This window comes from Atractosteus spatula, chromosome 2 (genome assembly GCF_055471065.1).
Source record: "Atractosteus spatula isolate fAtrSpa1 chromosome 2, fAtrSpa1.hap1, whole genome shotgun sequence".
Classification (NCBI taxonomy): domain Eukaryota; kingdom Metazoa; phylum Chordata; class Actinopteri; order Semionotiformes; family Lepisosteidae; genus Atractosteus; species Atractosteus spatula.
The window spans coordinates 41,354,288-41,377,674 of NC_142707.1; the positions used below are offsets into that span (position 1 = coordinate 41,354,288).

Here is a 23,387-nt window from a genome sequence, read left to right on the forward strand (position 1 = left end):
CTTTATTCCTTAGTGATTTTACTTTCATAATAATAATATAATCATTTCAAATGTAACAAGATTTTTGCTACTATAATAATCATAATCAAACAGCAATTCAACTTACATAAAGCCAATGATTTTTACTCCATTGAAGCCATCTATGAATTTCCCATAGCTTTCTGTGATCTGTAAGGAAGAATTGTAGGTTGTAGTGCAGCTAATATGTTGAAAAGCATATCAAAATAAAGACTTGCAGGTTTTCAAAAATATTTAATTAATGATATATAGGAAACCAATATAATATAATTCATAGTGCGTAGCAAACCTTGTCTTAAGAATGTAACAGAAACACATAATATTGTTAATTAGCAAGCTAACAAGTTATTTAAAATGTCTCCTTCTTAATGACATCTGTCAGACTTACAGTATAGGTTATGAGGAAGTGCATCAGCAACATACTGTAATATCTGCTTATAGCATATGCATTTTCAAATTAAAATGAAGGAATTTAACTTGGGCCACAGGAGGATTTGGAGTGCCTTTAATTACCCATTTGTTTAATTTGATTATATTAAGTCTGGATTAAATTCATTAATAAGACAATCCTTTTTAAATAAAATATTCAAGAAATAATTAAGATAAGGAGCTACAGGTACAGTATCAATACAAAATAGATGGGAAAGTAATGACACATCTGTAAAAAAATGAGTTTGTTATGTTCAAACCAATTTAAATTAACACATAAAATGTATTTTACATCCAGTGGACATTTCAAACATTTCAGGATATACAAAAATACAGACAGTTGCTGGAGATATGGCAAATCATCTCACTCACATTTGTTACCTATCCTAAGGATTTAAGTTTTTGGAATGAAATAACTAAAATATTACACCCCCACCCCACCCCCCAAATTATTTAATTGGTGACCTTGTGATTGTAAATGGACATCTGTTCCATTAAAAAAAAAATCATTCTTTTTAGCTGTAGCCAGAAAATTATCTTGGTCATCTGGAGCTATATAGATCCTCTTTTGCTTGCTCTTTGGATTAAGACAATATCAAATAATCTCAGTTTGGAGATATCTCCATTGAAAATGAAAGTAAAATGGTTTTTCAAAAACTGTGAACTATTGCAGCAAATGTTATTGCATGTGTTGCAAGATTCAAATTTAAAAACAAATATCAGAATTTGTATTATATTACTTTTCTTGCTGTATTTATTATATTAAAGGAACATTCCATTTTAAATTAAAGGAATATGCTTATTATGTAAAACTGCAGTAGGTAGAAATCAATTGGTACAATTTTTTAACATTTTCTTTTTTCTTTTTTAATGCAGTTAATTTCAGTTTTACATATCTTTATTATATGTATTAATAAAGTAATATGGCAATTATTTTTACAGTATAAATACAAAACTGATTTTGAAGACAAATAGGAATAAAAGCAATGGGTAATTATTGGAAAGGATCAACTCACTGCCTTTGTAATGTCCGTTACATATGTCTGATACAGGGAAGATGATGTATTTTCAAGTTCTTCATTAAATTCACCATTGATTTTGAAAGACATTAGTATTGCAGAAACTGCAAAATAAGAACACAAGAGTTATTCTTCCAATATTTATGGAACAATATAATTCCCTTTAGTGTATTTTTCACCATGGTCATGCCATTGTGAAGATGGTTACTAAGTAAAGCCAAGGACCTGCTTTTTCACAGTACAGTTTACAGTCAGTCTTAATGTTTCATTAGATATTGTATGTAGTGCTGATTCAGAAATGTAGACTTGGTAATTTTGATAGATACCACAGGATATATTCACTGTGATAGACAGCAATCTTGCAGCACTTTCAGATTTTAATGTTACTTCTAGAGCAGGGATTCCCAACACCAGATCTTGAGTGGCTATGAAACTGCCAGTTTTCTACATTTAAAAAAAATTATTCACATCTTAAATCCACAGAGAAGAGGTCAATGGGCATCTTAAAACTTAAATGGATCAGTGTAACCCTTCTTCTAGGAGCAGAGTTGTTTATAACTTAGTCATAGAAAACCTGCTGGACTCTGGATGAAGAATGTTGACGTTGGTGTCTCCTGTTCTAGACAGCAACTTACAGTAGCAGTAGAACATAGTGGTCTCAATGGAAGTGTAACTGCTTAAAAGTCTTTTCTGTCGAAAGACTGAAATAACTAATGGAAACCTTTGCTTAAACACATATTGTGGGGTCACATTTTATTCCCTTGTTTGATATAACACTTATGTACATATAAATACACTTGTAAAACTGTAACACTTGTAGGAACTATAACAGATCTATAAACTAGACCTATTCACGTATCAAATTGTAATGAGCTCTTTTGCTAAATAAAAAAACTGATTGTTTAATTAAGGGAAAACAAAACAATGAATCCAATATAATAAAAGTTCTATAAAACCTGAAATGACAAAGTTGTCAAGGAGTGAAGAGATATGCCAAACATACTTACACTGCCGTGGCTGGCAGAACAGTCCATCTGGTGGAAGATTTTTAATACATGTACATGTGTTTCCACTTATGTTGCTGCAGGATCCATACTTGGTGCAGTTGTCAAATGACCAGACATAATTATTTTCACATTCACACCTTATTTCATTGCCAGATTGTGTGCACACTGAGGAAAACACAGAATGTTTACATTTCAAAATACGTGTTCTTTTGTGTTTTTGCTTTAAAGTGGGGGATCATTGTAAATAGCTTGTTTGCCCTTTGCAGGAAAAGAGTGCAGTACAAAGCTTAAATGGCATTTTTGTTTCCATTCTTATATATGCAGTATCATTACCATTATTAATTACCATTAATTTAGTTGAGTGACAATTTTATCTAAATCTATTTGTATATTAAGGCCTTTTAGTCGAGCAGTATGAGTACCTTCCTTAAGATTCCAACAGTTGTACCCTTATAATTAAGTATATATACTGTATAGTATATAGAACATAAACACCTTTCTTCACATTTGTCTGAAGCCTCCATCCTCTGCTCCATCTCCACCTTGCTGCTACCCCTTAGTTCACTCCTCTCTAAATGGGGTTTGAGCCTCCTCATTCTATGGTCGGGAGGTTACCCCTTAACCAAGCAGGTAAAATCTTTCTCACCAAATACTGTATTCCAAACACTCACAAAATATTCAATTATTGGATGTTGTTGCCTCTAGTGAACTTACAGTTGCAAACAGACAGAGACCTATAAACATAAAGTTATAATTTCTAAATACTCACCTGTAGTGACATTTGCTCCAGTGATGTTAAAGTTATTAGTAATATGAATTGGAAACAAGGTATTCATGAATGTCATAAGTTGTTCTATTATACTCTTATCTGAAACATTGAGCTCAATATCAACAATGTACTCCAGTGGACTTGCTTGAGAAAAAAGAAAACACATATTAAAATGGTAGTGAATAATTAATTTTTAAAATGTTTAGGAAAATAAACATGACTGAGAATCTCAGGCTATAATTACATGGTATTGAAGTTCAGAGGGATGATCAATTCCACAAGAGGAAGTTATACTGTACATAAAAGTGGAGCACTGGATCCGTTCATGTATTTTATGTATAAAAACACCCTGTCATTGGTTGCTTTAGCTTTCTTGTAATTGCAACATATCATTTAAGTGATAGTACAAACATATGCCAAAAGATTTTTTTTTTGTCTATATGCAAAATGTAAGTTCTGGCAGAAAGTATTAGGTCTCTATTGATAAAGTACAGCCAAGCAGCCGGTGCAGCCAAGCAGCACCTCAAATCCAAAAACCCTCATAATCCAGAATTCACATTATGAGTTAATCAGTCAGTCATTTCCCTGCTCCCGTTTCCTTCTGGTGTAGTGAATAATAGAGGCTCTGCTAGCTAGCAGAAGTTAATGGCCAACCTGGAAACCTCTATTTCCTGGGCCAATTGTCAGGTGACAGTTAAACCCAGGGCAGCTGGTTGTCTACAGCATGTCATAACAGACAGGCATCTTTCATGTATTCACACTAAATGATGCTTTCAAACATAAGTGTTTATAGTTGAACAAATATTATGCATTAGGTTCTAAGGAACATTTTTCCGATCCTATTAAACTGACTATTGTGAACGTTGAAGTTAGTTGTAATTGGATTAGATTTTCAAGTGTTTACCTCAAACCTGATATGTTTGATGACAGCTTTGGGACTAAAATGAAGTTGACCTACTTACTTTCACGTTTCTGCCTGAAATGAGCAGGTGATTTCTCAACACTCTGTTCAGCTTTGTTGGCCTAAGAAAATAAATCATTTTACACATTCAGGTAATGTAGCAATGTTGAAAAACAAAATATTTGGTTCAGCTAAATTTAGTTTGGTGAAAATACATAAAATGCACATACATCCATTCATGAGATAAGTAATAGGTTTATTCCATGCTGAAAAAAAGAAGAAAGAGAACACAACGTTTCGGCCGTGGAGCCTTCTTCAGGTGTGTGACACACCTGAAGAAGGCTCCACGGCCGAAACGTTGTGTTCTCTTTCTTCTTTTTTTCAGCATGGAATAAACCTATTACTTGTTCCTTTGCAGCCTACGCATGCTGACGCAGCTACCCACCTGAACTACATTCATGAGATATTTATATGTAAGAGATAATATCATAGGGTTTAGAAGGATCAAAACGTCTTCATCCCATGTTCATGTGGATTTCCTCCCACAGTTCAAAGACCTACAGTATCGTAGGTTAATTGGCTTCTGAGAAAAATGGCCCTGGTATGAGTGTGTGTATTTATGTCTGTGTGTGCCCTGCGATGGACTGGCATCCCATTGTATACTGCCTTGCGCCTGTTGCTTGCCAGTATAGACTCCAGCAGCCCCGTAATCCTGTATTTGATAAAGTGCTTAGAAAATGAATGGATGTTATTTGATTTTATTTTGAAAACCAGAAAAAGGCATGTTACTATTTATTTACTTGATCCCAGAGCTCCCTCTTGTGTTCTACTGCTGTATTTTAAATTAATGCTAAACATTTTTTGTTTCTTAAAAATTTAGAGTACAATGAGATTTAAATTCTAATACCTATTAACTTTCTGTTAATGTACTGTACAGAGAAGCATCAAAAACTAAACAACATGTGAGCACTGGAACCCATCACATTTGTTGTTATTCTGGTGCTTCTCAGTGTAGTAATTATACTGATAGAAAAATATTCTTCAATTGAAAACAATCTAAATGCCTACGTTTCTACAAAATAAATATCTAAAAAAGACTTACATTTCTAAAAATACATAATTCATATAATATCAACGTTACATTACGTAACATTTAAGTCAAATTTTATACTGTTCCACAGGGAAGTGTTTCCTAACCCTGTTCCTGGAGGGTTGTCTGCTGGTTTTTCTTAAGTTGAGCTCTACATTGTTTAGTGCTAATGGATGACTTAATCGATCTGTTTGCTTGTTTAGACTTCTATTTAACCTGTTTCTTTGGTTAGGCTTTGATTAGGTTAGGGGAGTTAGAAGGTTAGTACTGTACTTCAGGGGTACTGTTTCCTGACAAATTCAGCACAAAGAACTTTAGGTAGCGTCACGATTGTAGTCCCTCCTCCTTAAGGGAGCTCCGGCTCTTTCACTTTGGATTTAATTCTGTGCACCTGACCCCTGTTCCCAGTCCACCTTAAAAGCCAGACGCTGACGTTCATCCGGGCTCTGCATCTGATTTCCGTATCGTGCGAGTCCGGGACCTGGAAGCGCCTGGTCCTGTTCCCTGTCCGCCGGTTTCGACCCGGTTCATGTTTTTAATTCCTTGTTGGATGGATCACCTGGCTATGGACTTATTCTTGTGTTTTTGGATTCCCCCTTTGGATATACGCTTGGATTGTTCGCCCTGGATTCACTTCCCCTGGACACCTACACTCCTCGGACACGCCCCCCGTCTCCAGACCCTTCTCCTGCATGACTATTTTCCCTATTGTATCCTCACAATTCTGGATCGTGTCGTCCGCATAGGGTCCGGAAAGAACTGATCGTTACAGGTAGCCTCTCCTCAACTTGCTGTCCATTTTATTTTCTTTATTTATGATTAAACAACTTCTACAAGGTGATTAATTTGTGAGGAAAATACACGGGTGAGAATGAAAGTAACAATGGTCCCACGCATGAATTAGGGTAGATCTGAAACTCGGAACAGAATACAGGTTTGATGCCAATTAAAAAAAAATCCATTTAGCTTTTTGAAAACTAAAAGCAATTTACAAATTTACCCCCATTTGAAAAATGAAATATATTAGCCTGTGACTATGAACTCAGCTGGAGCAAAAAATAAGAAATCGCTGCCCTAAAGAAAAGTATCTGATTAGCATTGTATAGTATTTGAGAATTTGCTGTATAACATCTCCACCTATCCATTTTCTAACACTTTATCCAACTGAGGGTCACACAGAAGCTGGAACCTGTCTTGGAGAGCAACAGGCACAAGGTGGGACACACCCTGGACAGGATGCTAGTCCATTGCACACACAGATGCAAAAACTCAGACTCATGCCAGTGCAAGTTTTCCCAGAATCCAGTTAATCTACCAGTAAGTCTTTGGACTGTGGGAGGAAACTGAAGCACCCAAAGAAAAGCCACACGAGCAGAGGGAGAACATTTGATTTCCATGCAGACAGCACTCCAGGTCTGGAATTTTGCCAGGTCCCTAGCGCTGTGCAGCAATACTAACCACTGCGATACCATCCCACTCTTGTATACTAATAATGTATGTAAGACAGAAAACAACAGACATTAAATTGTCAGTAATATATTATCTCAAATAAATAAATAAAACAGAAATATTTCATACTTACAAATTGTTAGCTTTGTGAGAGCATGATAATAAAGTACTGTATGAGAGTGGATCAAAAATGAATCACTGAATACTAAAGCAAAAGTTTTTTGCAGCAATTTATAAAACTTGACAGTTGTATTTTGTGATGCAAAATTTGAAAAAATAAAGAAGATGCATACATTATATGTAAATAAAATGTGTATATGCAGATTCTTTGAATAGCATATTCCTAAACATCCTTCTTACCTGAAAAGAGTACCATCCTGGAATTTTGAACCAATGTTGTGCTGTCGAAATCTCACAGGCTAATAGCAGAACTACAGAATAGAGCAGAATCTTTGGTATTGCCATTCCGTCCTTTAAAAAAAAAATTAAGCCAAAAAACTGAGTTTAAGGAAAATATACACCCTCATCTGGTTTTACAGCAGGTACATTTTCCAAAAATGTCTGGTTTGGACATCAGTCTTTTCAGAACTCAGTGGATAAGTCATGCTAGTTTTGTGTATGTTTACTATGTTTGTTCTGTGGGATTTCATGAATAACTGTAATTGTAACCTTTCTGGTGTTATATAGTGTATCAGCTGGCCCTTTTGTTCAAATCTACATTTTTCTGTTAAAACATGTTAAACCACATGAAACGCATAAAGCATATGCTTAGTATTTTCTTTGCTGTCCTATTTTTATTTTAATAATGTCATTAAAATATAAATAATTCTAAAAATTAATGGACACATTTTGTAAAATTAGGTTTTAGGTAGAACATGATTTTGTCTGGACCATTTGAGTGTAAAACGTGTGTAATTTCAAGCTTGAGGACTGAAAAAGCAGAAAACCCAATTCACTGTTTGAAGATTAGAAAGGGTGATCAACACAGAACATCAATAAAAATCACAATTTTCTTAATGTATTACATTATTAAATTTACTAATGTGGAATTATTTCATCGTTCACAACTTTCTAAAGTCAGTGGAGTTCTATAAATATTATTCATTTTAAAAATAAATTTTTCAGATATCAAATTAAAGCTCCTTATTTTCTGAGGTACAGTATATACAGTAGGCCTTTTAACTGTGATTTCTGATAAAATATCACTCCAATGTTTTTTTAGTAAATTTTGAGGGAGAAATACTATAATATATGTACCAGTATCCAAACACGGATCCAATTCTGAATCTCTGTTCCTAGATAGAACATCATTACTCATTTTAAAAAGTGTTAGTTTTGTAATCTTTAACAGCCTCGTGTGCAGACGTAAGTTGAGCAAGACATTGTTGATATCATAATAGTAATTCAACACTTCTTTGTAGGCACATGATGATAAAGTGAAACATTGGCTAATAAAACATAAATACAATAGATAGTGGTACAGTTCTTGTTTGCTTTACTAGAGACCTGGGTTTGACCTACAGGTATGTTAAATATTAAAATAACCTTTAGTTGTTTTTTTATGCAGAGTGAATTTCAGTGTCTCATTGTCTGATAATGGGTAACATTAGGTTTATTTGTGATTTCTTTGTTTAATTTATCTATCATTTGTTTAATGATTTCACCTTTTATATATGCTAAGATAGAATAAACCTACTCATCTAGGTTAACTGTAGATAAGAGTTACTTTAGCACCAGGTAAAAAGATAACATAAAGCATCATTCATACTAACATACACAATTAGTATAAAACTCCTTCTAACTTCCATTACTTCTGGACACTTTTGCATTTGTCTAATCCCATCACTTTTGATTTCTACTCTAATTTAAAATGCGGGAGGTGTCAGGCGTTGCATTGCAACAAACACTGCAGCATGACGAACAGCACCGTATCTCACCATTTTTATTTTTTCAAATAATCGAACGCAGGACTGCACTACTCTAAAATTTAGCTGCGTATGGTTGTCAATGTTATTTTAATAGTAAAAATTAAATGTTTATTAACCCATTTGTCTTTCCTGTACCAATCATGCTATACAGTACTAATACTTTACTAGTGACAATTTCATTAAATACAATGATTTCACACAACTCTAAATAAAATAATACATGTCACAATGCTATATAACTAATGTAACTTATTTTCAATGTCATGCAGTATACTGAATTATTAGTCATTCTGTATACTTTGTGTACTTTTTCTTTCACTTTCCACTTTGGGTTTGTTTCATTTTGCTTGCTCTGCAAGCAGGGACTCTTGCAGTTTTAATTTTGTATATCCAATCACAGTGATGCATTGGCATTTCAGTGGTACAGGTCTTGCTTGCCACACAGGAGACCTGAGTTTAACCTACAGTATGTTAAATATTAAAATATTAATAATAAATTAAGTAATAACTTGAATGATCCACAGTAGTGTTGAGTGAGCAAACATGTGGCAAACAGGGGCAGTAAAGAAAACCAGTTTTATTGGTCATTTGACTACAAAACCAATAATCTCCAGGGTGCTTGGAGAGAGTAAAGGTATTTTAAGATGCCCTTAAACAGAAATCACAATTGAGCTCACAGAAGCTTTCCACGCTATTGTGCATTGCCATTTTCATTTGAGACATTCTGTATAAGATATTACACTCAGAAGAATATATTTTTTGTTACAATTCATCAGATATTTACAATGCATTGTGTTGAACAAACTCACTTTAAAAAGCCAGAAGAATGTCCTGATTTGGGACACAGCACACACGCACTCATACCGCATAGGAGGGTGGAGGGAAGGATAACACACGCTACGTATTAACTCCACACACTCACCAATTTCTCACTCCAGTTATTAAATCTAGGTAACAAAATAAAATAATTTATGGCATTGCAAAATTTTACAAATTCTGAATTAAACACAAAATCGTAAACTTTGTGAAAGCACTGTATAGTTGCTATTGTAGCGGAGCTAGTGTGGTGACGACAGCGCCCTCACTGCGCGTATCAGGGTCCTCAGCTGCCTGGGCTGAGGGAGGTCTCCTTTAGCTCTAGCGGTTGGTGCCATGTTGCGTTACGCCGGAGACCCGGGTTCGTGCCCCAGGTGTGGGGGCCAGAACGGGCGGCGGGGGGCACGACCCCGCACGGAACCATAACTGTCACACTATGTTGTCAAGAGTTTACGGGAGCAATGACATGAAGCCGCACTTCCCGCTCACTAATTACTGTAATGATTAATGTAATATGATGCATGAGGAAATAAGTACAGGTTGTGCTGCAGTCACCATAAAAACATTCCAACATGATCTGCATGCAGAGTTTCGACATCGACATTGATGAGTTGCATTTTACTTTTTATTGTGGTTTGAAATGCACTCATCAATGTCGATTTTTTCTAGCCCTGAAATATAAAAATTGCATTGCTATACCTCTTTCAGTGTTTGAAGACAGCTTTCAGTTTGTTTTTCTCTAGCTGACCTAGAGACTAGAGAATTGACAATTAGTTTAGTTTTCCATTAGACCTTAAAGTGGGATTAAAAAGACAACAAAAATAAAGATTTAAGATTAGTGATGTTATGAAATCAAATAAAAATGCATTCACATCTCTCCCTCTTCCACCTTCTATCCTTTGAGAATGAGGAGGCTGAGACCCATGCAGAGTGAAAAATGACCAAGAGGTATCTGCACAGATGAAATGTGAAAAAGTGGGATTTGATATCATTTGAAATTCAGTGAGACAAGTCATGCTGCAGTATGAGTAAAACTTCACCTGACCATCATGTTCTTAAGCATAAATATACATTTGCATTTTTAATATAAAGCTTAAACTTGAACATCAGGATAAACTACAAATGGGTGAACAAATAAAGCATAAAAACAGTGGGATCTGGTGGTAAATTAAAATTAAATAACAATAATAAAAATAAAATATTAATTGTATTTATATTAATTCGATAATAACTTATTGATATTAATTCCATAATAATAAGTTTTGGAATTAAATTAAAAAAACAAAAAACTTTTAATTAAATAAAATTTAATGTAAAAACATGCTTTAACATAAACCTTTTTTAACCACGATTGTTAGCTCTGTTCGACAATGTCGTAATGCCACAAGGAAAAAATAAATGAGTATTCCTAATTAGTATTTTTATCTCATAAATTGGGATTTCATAAACTCATACGTTGGACATTTTTTCTTCTATGCAGGACTTTTGATACTCCTCTGTATATGGCATACTGTACATATGATATATTTGCCCAGCCCAGTAAGTACAGTAGCATAAATGCATAAATGTGTTGTGGTGAGAGGCGACTTTCCAAAACTATTGTTTTTGAAAGTAGTTTGGAAAGTAACCTCTCGCCACAAAAGGACATTGCCATACAGCATAATACTACTACTACTACTACTACTACTAATAATAATAATAATAATCAACTTTATTTTATATAGCACCTTTAAAGGTGGCTTCTCAAAGCATTTTACAGGATGACAACAACAATAAATAAGAAGAATACACAAGATAAAACACAATTACAATATATAGAGGAGACCGTGGATGGTGGTACTAGGAAAAGCAGAGGGGTAAAGAGTGGAACCAGTTAAGTAAAGGCTTTTCTGAAGAAGACGGTTTTGAGTCTGGATTTGAAGGAGTTTAGAGAAGGTGACTCTCTGATATCCTTGGGGAGAGAGTTCCAGAGCTTGGAGGCATAACAGGAGAAGGCCCTGTCACCCATACAATGTAGACGGGCTTGGGGGACGGTAAGGAGAGCAGAATTAGAAGAGCGAAGGTTGCGAGGTGGGGGAGTAGGGCGATAATAGTTCAGACAGGTACTGAGGTGCCAAGCCATGCAGGGCCTTATAGGTGAGCATGAGGATTTTAAAGTCTACACAGAATTTGACCAGAAGCCAGTACAAGGACTCCAGGATAGGAGTGATGTGATCACTTGGACTAGACCTGGTCAGGATTCTGGCTACTGAATTTTGGACATACTGCAGTTTGTTCAGAGTAGATTTAGATACCCCAGCGAGTAGAGCATTACAGTAGTCAATTCGAGAGAACACAAATGTGTTGATCAGCTTTTCAGCCACAGTTAAAGATAGCATAGGACGTAGTCTATCGATATTTCTAAGGTGAAAAAATATGTTTTGACAGTATGCTGCACATGGGGGTAGAATGTTAAGCCAGAATCGAATATAACCCCAAGGTTTTTCAATTTTGATTGAAGCTGAAGTACAGAACCATCTACAGATAGGGTTACAGGACTGGCTTTACGAAGTTGATGGGGGGTGCCAATGAGGATGACTTCAGTCTTGTCGCAGTTAAGATGAAGGAAGTTTTGAGTCATCCAAATTTTTATGCCAGAGATGCAATTAGATAGAATAGAGACAGCCACATCAGTGTCAGGTTTGGTATGGATGTATATTTGAGTATCGTCAGCGTAAAAATGAAAGCTAAGGCCATGTGATCTTAAAAGCTGACCAAGTGGGAACATGTAAATGCTGAAGAGCAAGGGGCCCAATATTGAGCCCTGAGGAACACCAGACTTAACAAGACCAATTTCAGACCTGTACCCATTAAGAGAGACAAAGCGACAGCGATCAGTGAGGTAAGATTTGAACCATCTGAGAGCAGTGTCAGAAACTCCAAACACAGTCTCAAGACGAGAAAGTAAGATGTTATGGTCAACAGTGTCAAAAGCAGCACTGAGATCAAGAAAGATGAGTATAGAAAGAGAACCAGAATCAGAAGCTATTAGAAGATCATTAGTGACTTTGATCAGGGCAGTTTCTGTGCTGTGAAGTTGACGGAAGCCAGATTGGAGGGGTTCAAAAAGGTTGTTTGTCATGAGGTGGTTATGTAACAAGTGTGACAGCACATTCTAGAATTTTAGCAAGAAAGGGTAAGTTGGAGATGGGGCAAAAATTGTTAAGATGTCAAGAGCCATGTTAGGCTTTTTTGGCACAGGGGTAATGGCAGCAGTTTTGAGGACCGTTGGTACAATGCCAGTGCTCATGGATTCATGTATAATATTGAAGACAATGGGACAGAGAGAAGAGAAACAGGACTGAAATAAAGTGGTGGGAATGGGATCTAAAATAGAAGTGGTGGGTTTCATGCGTGTAACTAGTTTATTGAGGGATGCTGAGTCAAGAAGAGAGAAGCTGGCGAAAAGGGAACCAGAGAAGTTGGATGAGGAGGGAAATGATATGTGTAGTAGATAGAATGTGATACCGGATGTTGTCAATCTTAGAACTAAAGAAATCTAAGAATGTTTTGTAAAGTTGTGATGAGGCAGGTTATGTGGTGTGGCAGTTTGGCTTGAGCAGTCTGTTGATGGTGGAGAAAAGATGTTGTTTTGGTGATTTTCAATGATGTGAGTGAAGTAGGTGGATCTAGCAGACTCTATAGTAACCTTATATTCAGATAAGTAATCTCTCCAAGCCTGATAATGTACATTTAGGCCAGAAAGACGCCACCTACGCTCAAGTTTGTGGGAGGCTGCCTTCATAGATTGCAGATCTATGGTCGTTGTACCAGGAGGCAGGGTGAGAGAAGGAGATGGTTCGATTTTTTAAAGGAGCAAAGGTGTCAAGGGTAGATAAAAGAGCACCGTCAAGAAACTGTATTTTTTCCTCTAGAGGGTCAGAGGAAGAGAAACAAGAGAAGGAGGACAGAGCAGAATTTGCAAACCTTGGGTGATCAATTGATCGCCAGTTGCAGAAATTTACAGAGCTTGAGGGGGAAGTGTTAGAAACAGGTAATTCCAGATTGAAGAGAATGGCTAAGTGGTCAGAGATGCCTAGATCAAGGGAAGAACAGTGGGAGACAAAAGAGTCATTGACAATGATTAAATCTAGGGTGTGTCCTTTGTTATGTGTAGGGGTACAAACAAACTGAGTAAGATCAAAGCATCCCAAAAGAGAAAGGAAGTCTTTAGCCAGGCCGGAAGAGCTTGAATAGATGTGTATATTAAAGTCTCCCTAGAATAAGGATCCTTTTAAACTTAAGGCATAAGAATGAGAGAAAATCAGCAAACTCACTTAAGAAGGCTCCACTGGGTTTGGTGTTGTGGCGAGAGGTTACTTTCCAGAAGTATTTTGCATACAAACACAATTGATATTGTTTTTAACAATTATAATATCAAAACCTTCATTTGAATAGCACTTAGCTTGGTATAGTGTAAACCACATGCATTTCATTAACTTAGTTAACTCCAAACGAAAAAAGATGGTGCATCTCTTTAAGAGAAATGCATTTGCCATATATAATTGGTTTCCCTTGATTTCAGCAGTGAAACATTTTGTAATTGTTGTAAGAGGTACAGTATCAGAAATATTTTAGTAGGGGAATGCATGCATCAGACTATGATATGCCAAGTTCTTGGCAGGTGACTGCGAAGCTCTGTGCTTAAAGTTGCTTTGTCAAATTGCAACACTCTCAACAGAATTTTTTTTTGCTGCAACTATATTGGGAATACTGTTTGTTTTATTGGCTTCCATCCAGATAATTTACCTTGAAAACCTATGTATAGCCCCATTAATACATACCGTATGCCATAAGGTTTCAGTTTGTCATAGCTGTACATATACTACAGATAATCTAGTTCAAAGTTGTAATACACTCTCTGAATTGTATGTTGCTGGCATTGATCAACCTCATTGCAGTCAATAACAATTAAAATTTGTCTAACCGTTCTTAAGTCACTACTAATCCATTCTAAATACACTTGATATCATTGTATCCATATAATCTGCAGATAGTTTGCTTTTCCTGCAGCAAGAATAATGTATTTACTAAATAGTATTTACGGCAAAATAAACGTGAACATTTTGAGGTCCATTTTAATGTTCTCATACTGATTGCTGTTATACTAATTGCAGATCAAGTCTTATGAATGTCCTGGTAACTAAGACCAATTTATAAATAAACACAATCTCTTCCATCATGTCATGCACTTAACTGACCCATCACAATCATTGGACAATACACAAGCAAATCCTACAGAGGAAATAAAATGTCCTATTTAGGAGTTTATAAAGTCCTACAAAGGAGATAAAAATTCCTAATTAGGAGAAAGAATGTCCATTGTATGAGTTTTCATTTTTTATTTTTTCCCCATGGCCACAGTAGTCTGCCTACGCTCAAGATACAGCATTTTTCTTACATCACTGCTCTGATTTCTCACATCTCTGTTCGTGATCCTGCGTTGTGACATTCTTGAGGTCAGCATTTCTGGTGATTCTGTATTTTTTTTTATTCTAAATTCTCTTGATTAAAGTTCTCAGTCTCTGAGTAAGCTTTGTGAGATGGTTTGCTACACTTTCTAAATCTTTTTGATTTAGGGGATTCTACTGACTCTCCAGTGCTTATGTGCATCTTTTTCTAATTAATTCCAACTATTGGGATAACACCTCTGATTTTTATGATATTCCATACTTTATATATCATATATATATACATAATATCCTAAACATATATGTGTATACTGTATATCTCTAACTACAGTATATATGATATTAGGGTTTTTACTGATTTTGTAAAATCGGTAAGTGTGTTTTGTGGGTTGATGTGGTTTCTCAATAGTGATCTTCAAGTGATCTTCAATAATATCTTCAAGAATTCCTGGTGAATTTTCTAGGCCTTTATCTTTTATGGTAGTAAAGGGTAACTGAGGGGAGAAAGACAAAAGAGAAATACAGTATATACAATACTTTTGCATTGGAGTGGTATTAATTAATTTTACTTTTAAAGCTATTATTAATATCACTATTGTAGTTTTTGTAATAGCACATATTGTAGATTTTAGCTAGGTATGCAAGCCAAAAACCCAGACACCAAAAACTACATTTTCTGACATTCCACACAGAAGCACAAAAAACTGTGAATATCCACAGACATCTATACTGCTTATCAACAACTGCAACTACTGCTGTTCATGTACATTGCCTAGATCATTTAGACACGGTAATTTACACATTTACAACTGTATAATGGCAAGTTGCAATATTAACTATTTCAGTTGTTCTAACTAGGTTATAGTCACTTCCTGAAATTTCTTGTTTTCTGGGAAATTCAGGCACAGACATATTAAAAAAATCAAAGTCTGATCCAAGCTCTGTTCATGCAATGTAACACCTTTTCAGAAAAAAAAACATACTGTAAAGCCACATTCCAATTGAAATGGTTGTTAGGCTATGTATTTTACACTGTATGTTTATACTGCAAATACAATGTAATATTTTCAAGACATACTGTATGATTATTAGAATAATAAAAGCACAGATTAAATTAAGCTGCCATTTCAGTAACATCTAACACAACACAAGTGCCACCTATTGATCTGTTTTGAGAAGTTAAAGGCTGATTGTGGCACACCAGCCAAAACAGTGATATAATGCGCTATGCTTACTGTTAACATAAGAATGATGTGCATTATAGATGGCTGCATCTGTATGTATAGTGAGAGCACAGCTTTGTAGGGCCACATTCCCCCAGAAGAATCTGGGGAATGAGCTGCTGCTCTGTGCCTTGACCAATTGCAGGAAGCCAATTGGTCAGGTAAATCATTAAAAAAAAGCAAGAAGAGGAAGCTTCCAGGGTCAGTCACCGAGTAGAATGATGTGTGTCGTGTGGAGGACAGAAAGAAAGACCAGGAACTAGAGAAACCTTGTTGGGTTCTGTGAAAGAAACTGAGTTTTGTGAATTTTTTGGGAAATTTTTTGAGGAGTCTTCTCCTTCTTCAACCTTCTTTGAAAGTTGTTTTATTTAGTGGACGGAAAGCATTTCAGCTTCTTGGCCTATATTAAACATGCATTTCATGAATAAGATTAAGCAAGAGTTCAATGCACAGCTTAGGCTTTTCTTCTGTTATTTGTTTATGGTTTATGGGAGGAAATCGGAGCACCCAGAAAAAACATGTGAGCACGAGGGAAAACATACTGTATACATATTTTACTGTACATTTCAGTCTGGATTTGAATTCAGGCTCAAAGAGCTGTGAGACATCAGCATGCCTCATCCTACTGTATATAATTTCAAAGAATTATTCAGATTATAAGAAACATTCAGGGTAATCATAATCACTGCCAAACAAGCTCTACCGGTTTCATCTACTTGGCCAGTAACCTACTTTTATTACCTTAACCTGTCTATGATAATCACAATGCACCCTCATGTTGTGTCTGAAAAGCAAGGTCTAGTGATCAAACATATTTGATCCTGCAGTGTGACATTCTTGAGCTCAGCATTTCTAGTGATTCTGTATTTTTTATTATAATTTTTCTCACTTAAGTTCTCAGTCTCTAAGATTAAGATTTGTGAGATGTTTTCTTATACTTTCTAAATCTTTTTAATTTAGGTGATTCTGCTGACAATCCAGTGCTTATGTGAATCTTTGCCCTTGCCTGCAGTGTCCTTATCCTTTGGCACCTAGTGATTTTCTTTTTCCTCCTTTATATTGTCATTGAGACCACAGTTATTAATTTAATTGTTATAGTAACCAGAACCCAAATTTTGTTGATTCAAATTGATCTAATACTTTAATAATACAATTTCGTATAATTCTGGAGAATCAACATTTTTTAGGAAGCATAATGTCAGGCTAATACTAGATAGGTGCATAAATTTCTAAATATTTACTTAAAAATCATACCTACAGAAACATTAGTTTGATATTGGCTTTGCATTTATTTAAACTCTTTTCAACCTCTACAGCTTATACAGTAGATAGAGTTTGCATTACTATGAATTGTTAATGATAAGCTTTAAGTTATCTAAATTTGATATTGGTTTACTGCTGTGAAGATACATATGTGGTACATATGAGTTTTGTGATACCAGCAATAACAGTTAAAAATTATTCAATTTTATAAAGATAAAATAAAAAAATAAAAGTGAACAATGACAGAAGTTAGAGTTAAATAATATGATAACACTAAATATAAAGATAATTTTAATTCACTTTCAAGTACTACAGTCATATCATGTCATAAATGTCTTCAGCACTGCAATCATAAATGTCTACATAGATTATCCTTCCCTGCACTCCTAGTACACGTGTTGAAGATAATATCTGAAGCGAAACCCAGTGACACGTGACCCTCTGACGTTAAATGTATAAAGCCTAAATACCTTGCTGATGAAAATAAGTGTTAAGTTCCTTGAGAAACCTGTTTTAAATGCTCCAGCTTTGGCATAGTTTAAATAAATGGTTAAAAAAAATAGACAGTATAGGCTTTTCACACTGTGTAAGCACTCATTGTAGTTGGAAATGTACTGTATAAGCATTCATATTTGGTCCTCATGTCAAAACCATGTATTGTATCAGTACATTATGCATTTTCACAAAATCTGTAGCCACAAACAAGTTAGAAATAACCTGTAGTCTTCCAGTAACCAAATCCAAACTTAGTCTTAAACCTATATTGAAAAAGTTCTTTACGTCTCAAAATAACTTAGACTGGCCTTTACAGTTTTACTTGTCCAATCAGTGGTATCAGGACACTGAGCAAGATACCTGTACAATATGTGCTACTAGAAACTTGTTTCCCTTAATAGTATTTGCTAAATTATACTTACAGTATGCCAGAATAGAACATGTTTCCTGAAGTAGACATGGATTATAATTTGAAATATCTTCAGGAAACAATTTGCATTTAGATACAGGGGACTCTGTGAGTATACAGTACAGTAAGTTTATAATTCATGTAACATTTCAGGACAGTGACTTACACTTACAAGTTACTATATATTCTTCTCTCACGTCATAATTTAGGATCCACTACTTTGTCTGTACATCTCGTTTTCTACATTTACTCTTTCTTACAGAATTATTTAATGCAAGTAAAAACCTAGCATTGCGTGTGACAAGATTTTCACCCATTTGTAAGCATTCCAGGAACATGAGGCTTGAACATTATCACAAAAATGCCTTGCTCGATAACATTCTCTGATTAATTTAATAAAGTGGTGGTGTATGCTAGTCTTAAGTATAACAGTCTATTATTGAAAAGTGACTGATCATTTTTTAACTGCTGTTCTTGTCTTTTTGGAATTCACACCCAAAATGTTAGAATTTTGACTTCCTCACAAATAGGGAGCCACAATATTGCATTTGGATTCCCAGCTTGTCATGACATGCCATACAGACGATAGATCAGAAAGTGTGCAGTCACTAATAATACTTTAATACTTTCCTCAATGACAGAAAGTAAGATATTTGTTTCATTTTCATATTTTCTCCATGCTCTCTAAGTACGCATACCATGAACTACATACCAGGTATGTTGAAAATGTACGCCTGGATGTTATGACATAATACATGTAGGGTCTGTCTGATTGATCTGATCTTAATGGTGATGCAGAGATATTTTTCTTCTGTTTGTCATACAAAAGAAATGTCTTCACCTATAGGATTACAGTGAGGCTTTAACAAAAGCCACTGTCACAAAAGGTTGTGAAAAGCAGGGTGACAGTTAGGTTTCTATTAATTTACTTAATTATATTAATTTTTTTTAAAGAAAATGATTTTTTTGTGTCTTTCATAATGAAAAAAACTGCATCTAACTCTGTTACTTCTGAACTGAGTGCCTTCAACTTTAGAACTGAAATGATTTCTAAGGTTCTTAGTGGGAAATGTATCATTTAATGCCAGAAACACTGACTAAAACTTTAGAAAGGTAAAAAGTCTAGCTGTCCTAAAAAATTAAATTAAAAACCTTATCAGAGCTGTAGCAGAATTCATGGTACACATCAAGGCAACATTACAATGAACATGCTGATGCATCTTCAAATGCCTTGGTGGAGTACTTGCACTGAAACCAAAGCAAAATGATTCACTTCTATTCAAGCGAGCAGGGTTATGATGTTTTCTGAGACTTCATATGCCTTTGATACCATTGGACATTCACCTAGGCTGTCCCCTGAACAATCAGAGTTTCTAAATGCTTCTATACCTCAGCAGGAGTTAAAAGCAGCTGTTTCATTCATGTGCAAGTAGAATTCTCTTATCTTAGATGGAATGTGATCTGAGCTGTTACTGGCATTGCAAAAGTCCGGGAAATCTTTTCTGCAGATTTAACATTGGAGACTGGTTCTCTTGATGACTTCTTAACCTCCACTGTTAAACTCAATTATAAAACTGTTTGCAAAGCTTCCTTCTGAGTGGATGGAAGGATACAGCACATGTGACTTTAAAAAACATCATAAACAGACAGCTTTTTTGAAGAGGTTGATGTAATATATGGTGTATTTTCCTTATCTGCTAGCCTGTTTTCACTGCTTCCTTTAGGTGCACTACTTCAATACTCCAAACCTGGGAATGCACACAGTGGTTTGCTTCTGAGCTGTATATTTAAAATAATCATTAACTGAACTACCAAGTTGTTTAGTTATAATTTTGTTTCCACTCTGAGACTGGAGATCCTGAATAACCTATGATACATAAAACTTAAAAAGAAACCTACTACATATTGAAGACTTTAAAACAATCAAAGAGTTCAAATTAAATCTATAAGATGGTCAGTTAAGATTTCAGTTATTTACAGTAATTGAGTGTCCATGTGGAATGAAAAACAGCAGGTGTGTGGGGCCTCAGAGCCAGGGATCTCTGGGTTCTTGTTTGAATAATTTCTTATGCATACATAATACATATTCTTCAGCTAAAAATTTAGCACACTCTCAAATCCAAAATTTGCATAGAAGGTAGGCAAAACAAGTGGTTCCAGAAGAGGATTCCTCTATGGGCATGAGTGGTACCTTTTTAAATCCCGTGCGAATGGATCCTTCACTGATACTACTCAGTAAAAGAGAATAAAGGAAAACCATAACACTAATGCAGAACATACATGATTTTATAAAATGGTGTGATGACTTCTTTGTGAAGATAAATGTTTTTGAAAAGGATCGGGTCATTAATTATAGGAAAAATGCAGTATCCCTCCAACCCACTGTAATTACTGGTCAGACTGTAAAGGATTTCAATGACAGCAAGTATGACTGGTGGTCATAGACAAAAACTTAAGATAAGACAAATGATGTGACACCATTGACAAAAAAGGATAACAGATACTTTTTTTTCCTCTCTGGAAAATCAGCTATTTTAAGGTACTGTGGATATCATACTATTTATTGAAAGTGTAATAGACTGTCTCACTTGTAGGTATGGCAACATCAGAACAGTTTATTGTAATAAGTTGGGAACATTAGTGAAAATAAGTAGCAAAAATAATTGGGGCAAATCAAAACAAGTTACATATCCTCTTCTTGTAAAGAAGGCCAAGAGTATTGTGGAGTGTGTATCTCATCCCCTAAAAGTAAAAGTGTAAAAGTAACGGACTCGGGAATATGTAATATGACTCTTAAACAATGTAAAGTAAGTCTTTTATCTCCTGTAACACTATTGTATTATGTTCTCTGTTGGTAATATTTGTCTATCCTTGTTGTGTTGTTGTATTGGACCATGCCGCAAAACAATTTTTTCCCAGGGGATAATCAATAAAGAGCCTATGGTACGCAAGCTTTTGGTTGATCAGGTCAGTTTGGATACATGCAGGGTCAGTGACACTGATCTAGGGTGTGATAGTAGAAAATGCAATAATGGGTTGTGGAACAAGCGATGCCGACCATAAAAGGGTAACATAAGAACTATTGGTGCTGAGATCAAGTTTGGTTAGGCTGATGATGAGGTGGTGTAGAAACCAATAGCATATAACTGTTTGCTGATACTTGATTGTGAACAGGTGGAATGGCTGACTGAGAAAAACAAAGGGAGTGATTAGAATAAAAAGACATGGAGGGTTAATAGTAGAATCAAGCTTGAAGTATATAAATACCTTTACCTGACTGTCTGAGGTCTGTTTGCTTAATCTGAAAGACTGAGGATAGATTCCAGGTGTAACCCCCAAAAATGCTGGCTACATTGATGGTTTTTGATGGCAAGTGGGAGATCAGTATCCCTGGACTGCTAGTGGAAGTGTTTAGTGGGGGGTGGGAATCAGGGGCCAACACCGTACATGGTTGGCTGCTTCCTGGGTACAGGGTATGGTGCGAGTTGTGAATGAAGACCCAGAACCAGATGTAGACTGGTACAGTGAACATGCTTGGTACAGCAAATGGGCCAGCAGGAAAGGAGAATCAGGGTAAGAGAACAATAAAACACTGATAGATAGGCTGGGGTTTAACGGGTGTATGTGCAGTTTTGAAATCTGGCAGAACGAGGGACTGAGAAAAGGGGAATTTAGGAGAAGAGAGGGGATAATGGAGCATGGTTGTGTCAAGGCTCCAGAAAAGAGTAACGACATCAGCAGAAGTCGGAAAGGAAGAGTAGACATGATGACAACTGTGACATGGCAGAAAATCCAGCAAGCACAAGGCGATGTTGGGGTGGGAGCCAAGCAACATGCATGAGGATGTGCAGAAACAATGAAGGATTAAAGCTGAAGCTAGTGAACAGGAAGATAGGGTCGAGATAGTGCGAGAACAGAAGCATAAAAGGGGTGCTCAGGAGGCAAGACATTTGTGTGTAAGACAGCAAAAGTAAAGTTTGATCTCCCCCCAAACCTCCATTTGGTTGAATAACTCGAATAACTAGGAAGCTAGGCCTATGTGCTCTTTTTGTTGAAGCCATGTAACATGATAAGGCTTATAAATTGTTGTAGTTGTTGCAAAAACAAAATGTATCTCTGCAAAGGTGAAATGTACATACGCACAAATCCAGACAAAGAGGTAGGATTTTTTCCCGTGATTATATAAAATATCCTTGCCTTCATTTTAAACTATATTAATATGGAAAGAGCTTTTTTACGCTCATATCTTCGATAAAAAAACATTACATTTTCTATGTTATATACGTAAAATACCCGTACAAAAGAACTACCTGTCTTTAAATCACATATTATAAGTAATGAAACTGTTTTATGAAGGACAAAAAAACAAGGAACTAATATATTACTGCAATCTTCAAACATGCCTCGTCAGTTAGATAATTAAGAGTATGAATTACCGAGGTTTATAGACTTTCATGTTGTTTTATCCAGGAAGATGCAGGTGGGTCATAAGAATTTTGTATTCTTAAAAAGTAAAGACCCAAAACATATTTCCAATAAATATAACTTATTATTGAATACATTTTTCAATGATTTTGAAAATAATGAGCAGTTTCTGTTATAACTTGTTACATCAATTTATCAGCCTTGACAACTTTAAATCAAAACCTGCATCTCTCATCTCTGAGTTTTCAGGGCTCAGTCTTCAGCCCTTATTTTTCAGTACTGCAATATTTAGACCAGATTATCAGAAACAAAAAGGTTGACTTCCACTATTATGATGATTATACTCAGTTCTACCTACATACATGACTGAATCCTTAAATTGTTCCATCAACACTGTACTGTTAAGAACAACACTATTCAGAACTGTACTGCTTGAGTGCTGACCAAGTCTGACTGTAATTCTCCTGTGCTGAAAAAGCTGCACTGTCTGCCAGTCTCTTACAAGATTGAGACTGTCTCGTTGACCCACAGGGTGCTTGGTCTTGTCATGCCTGACATCCCTCCCTAGAGGGCGCTCCACTACTCCTGTTATTGTTCTTGTGATTAAGCTCCCCAAGTGTACCGTTTTAGGTGTATTATTTAAAGACTAGCTCCTCCAGTCCTCGGGGCTCATCATTAGGGTAAGGATGTCGTGAG

The 23,387-nt window shown here is 35.6% G+C and overlaps 1 protein-coding gene across 1 annotated transcript in view; it reads right to left on the reverse strand.

Annotated features, from left to right (window-relative positions):
- Nucleotides 1–23,387, reverse strand: part of LOC148839686 (adhesion G protein-coupled receptor F5-like) — a 52,015-nt gene that overhangs the window by 26,867 nt on the left and 1,761 nt on the right. Inside the window, exons 2-7 of the mRNA XM_088933551.1 lie at nt 7,043–7,153; nt 4,205–4,265; nt 3,243–3,386; nt 2,474–2,638; nt 1,464–1,570; nt 107–168 (exon numbers count right to left, since the gene is read on the reverse strand). Coding sequence (XP_088789677.1) covers nt 107–168; nt 1,464–1,570; nt 2,474–2,638; nt 3,243–3,386; nt 4,205–4,265; nt 7,043–7,147 — 644 coding nt within the window. The 5' untranslated portion in view covers nt 7,148–7,153. The remainder of the gene's footprint in view (nt 1–106; nt 169–1,463; nt 1,571–2,473; nt 2,639–3,242; nt 3,387–4,204; nt 4,266–7,042; nt 7,154–23,387) is intronic.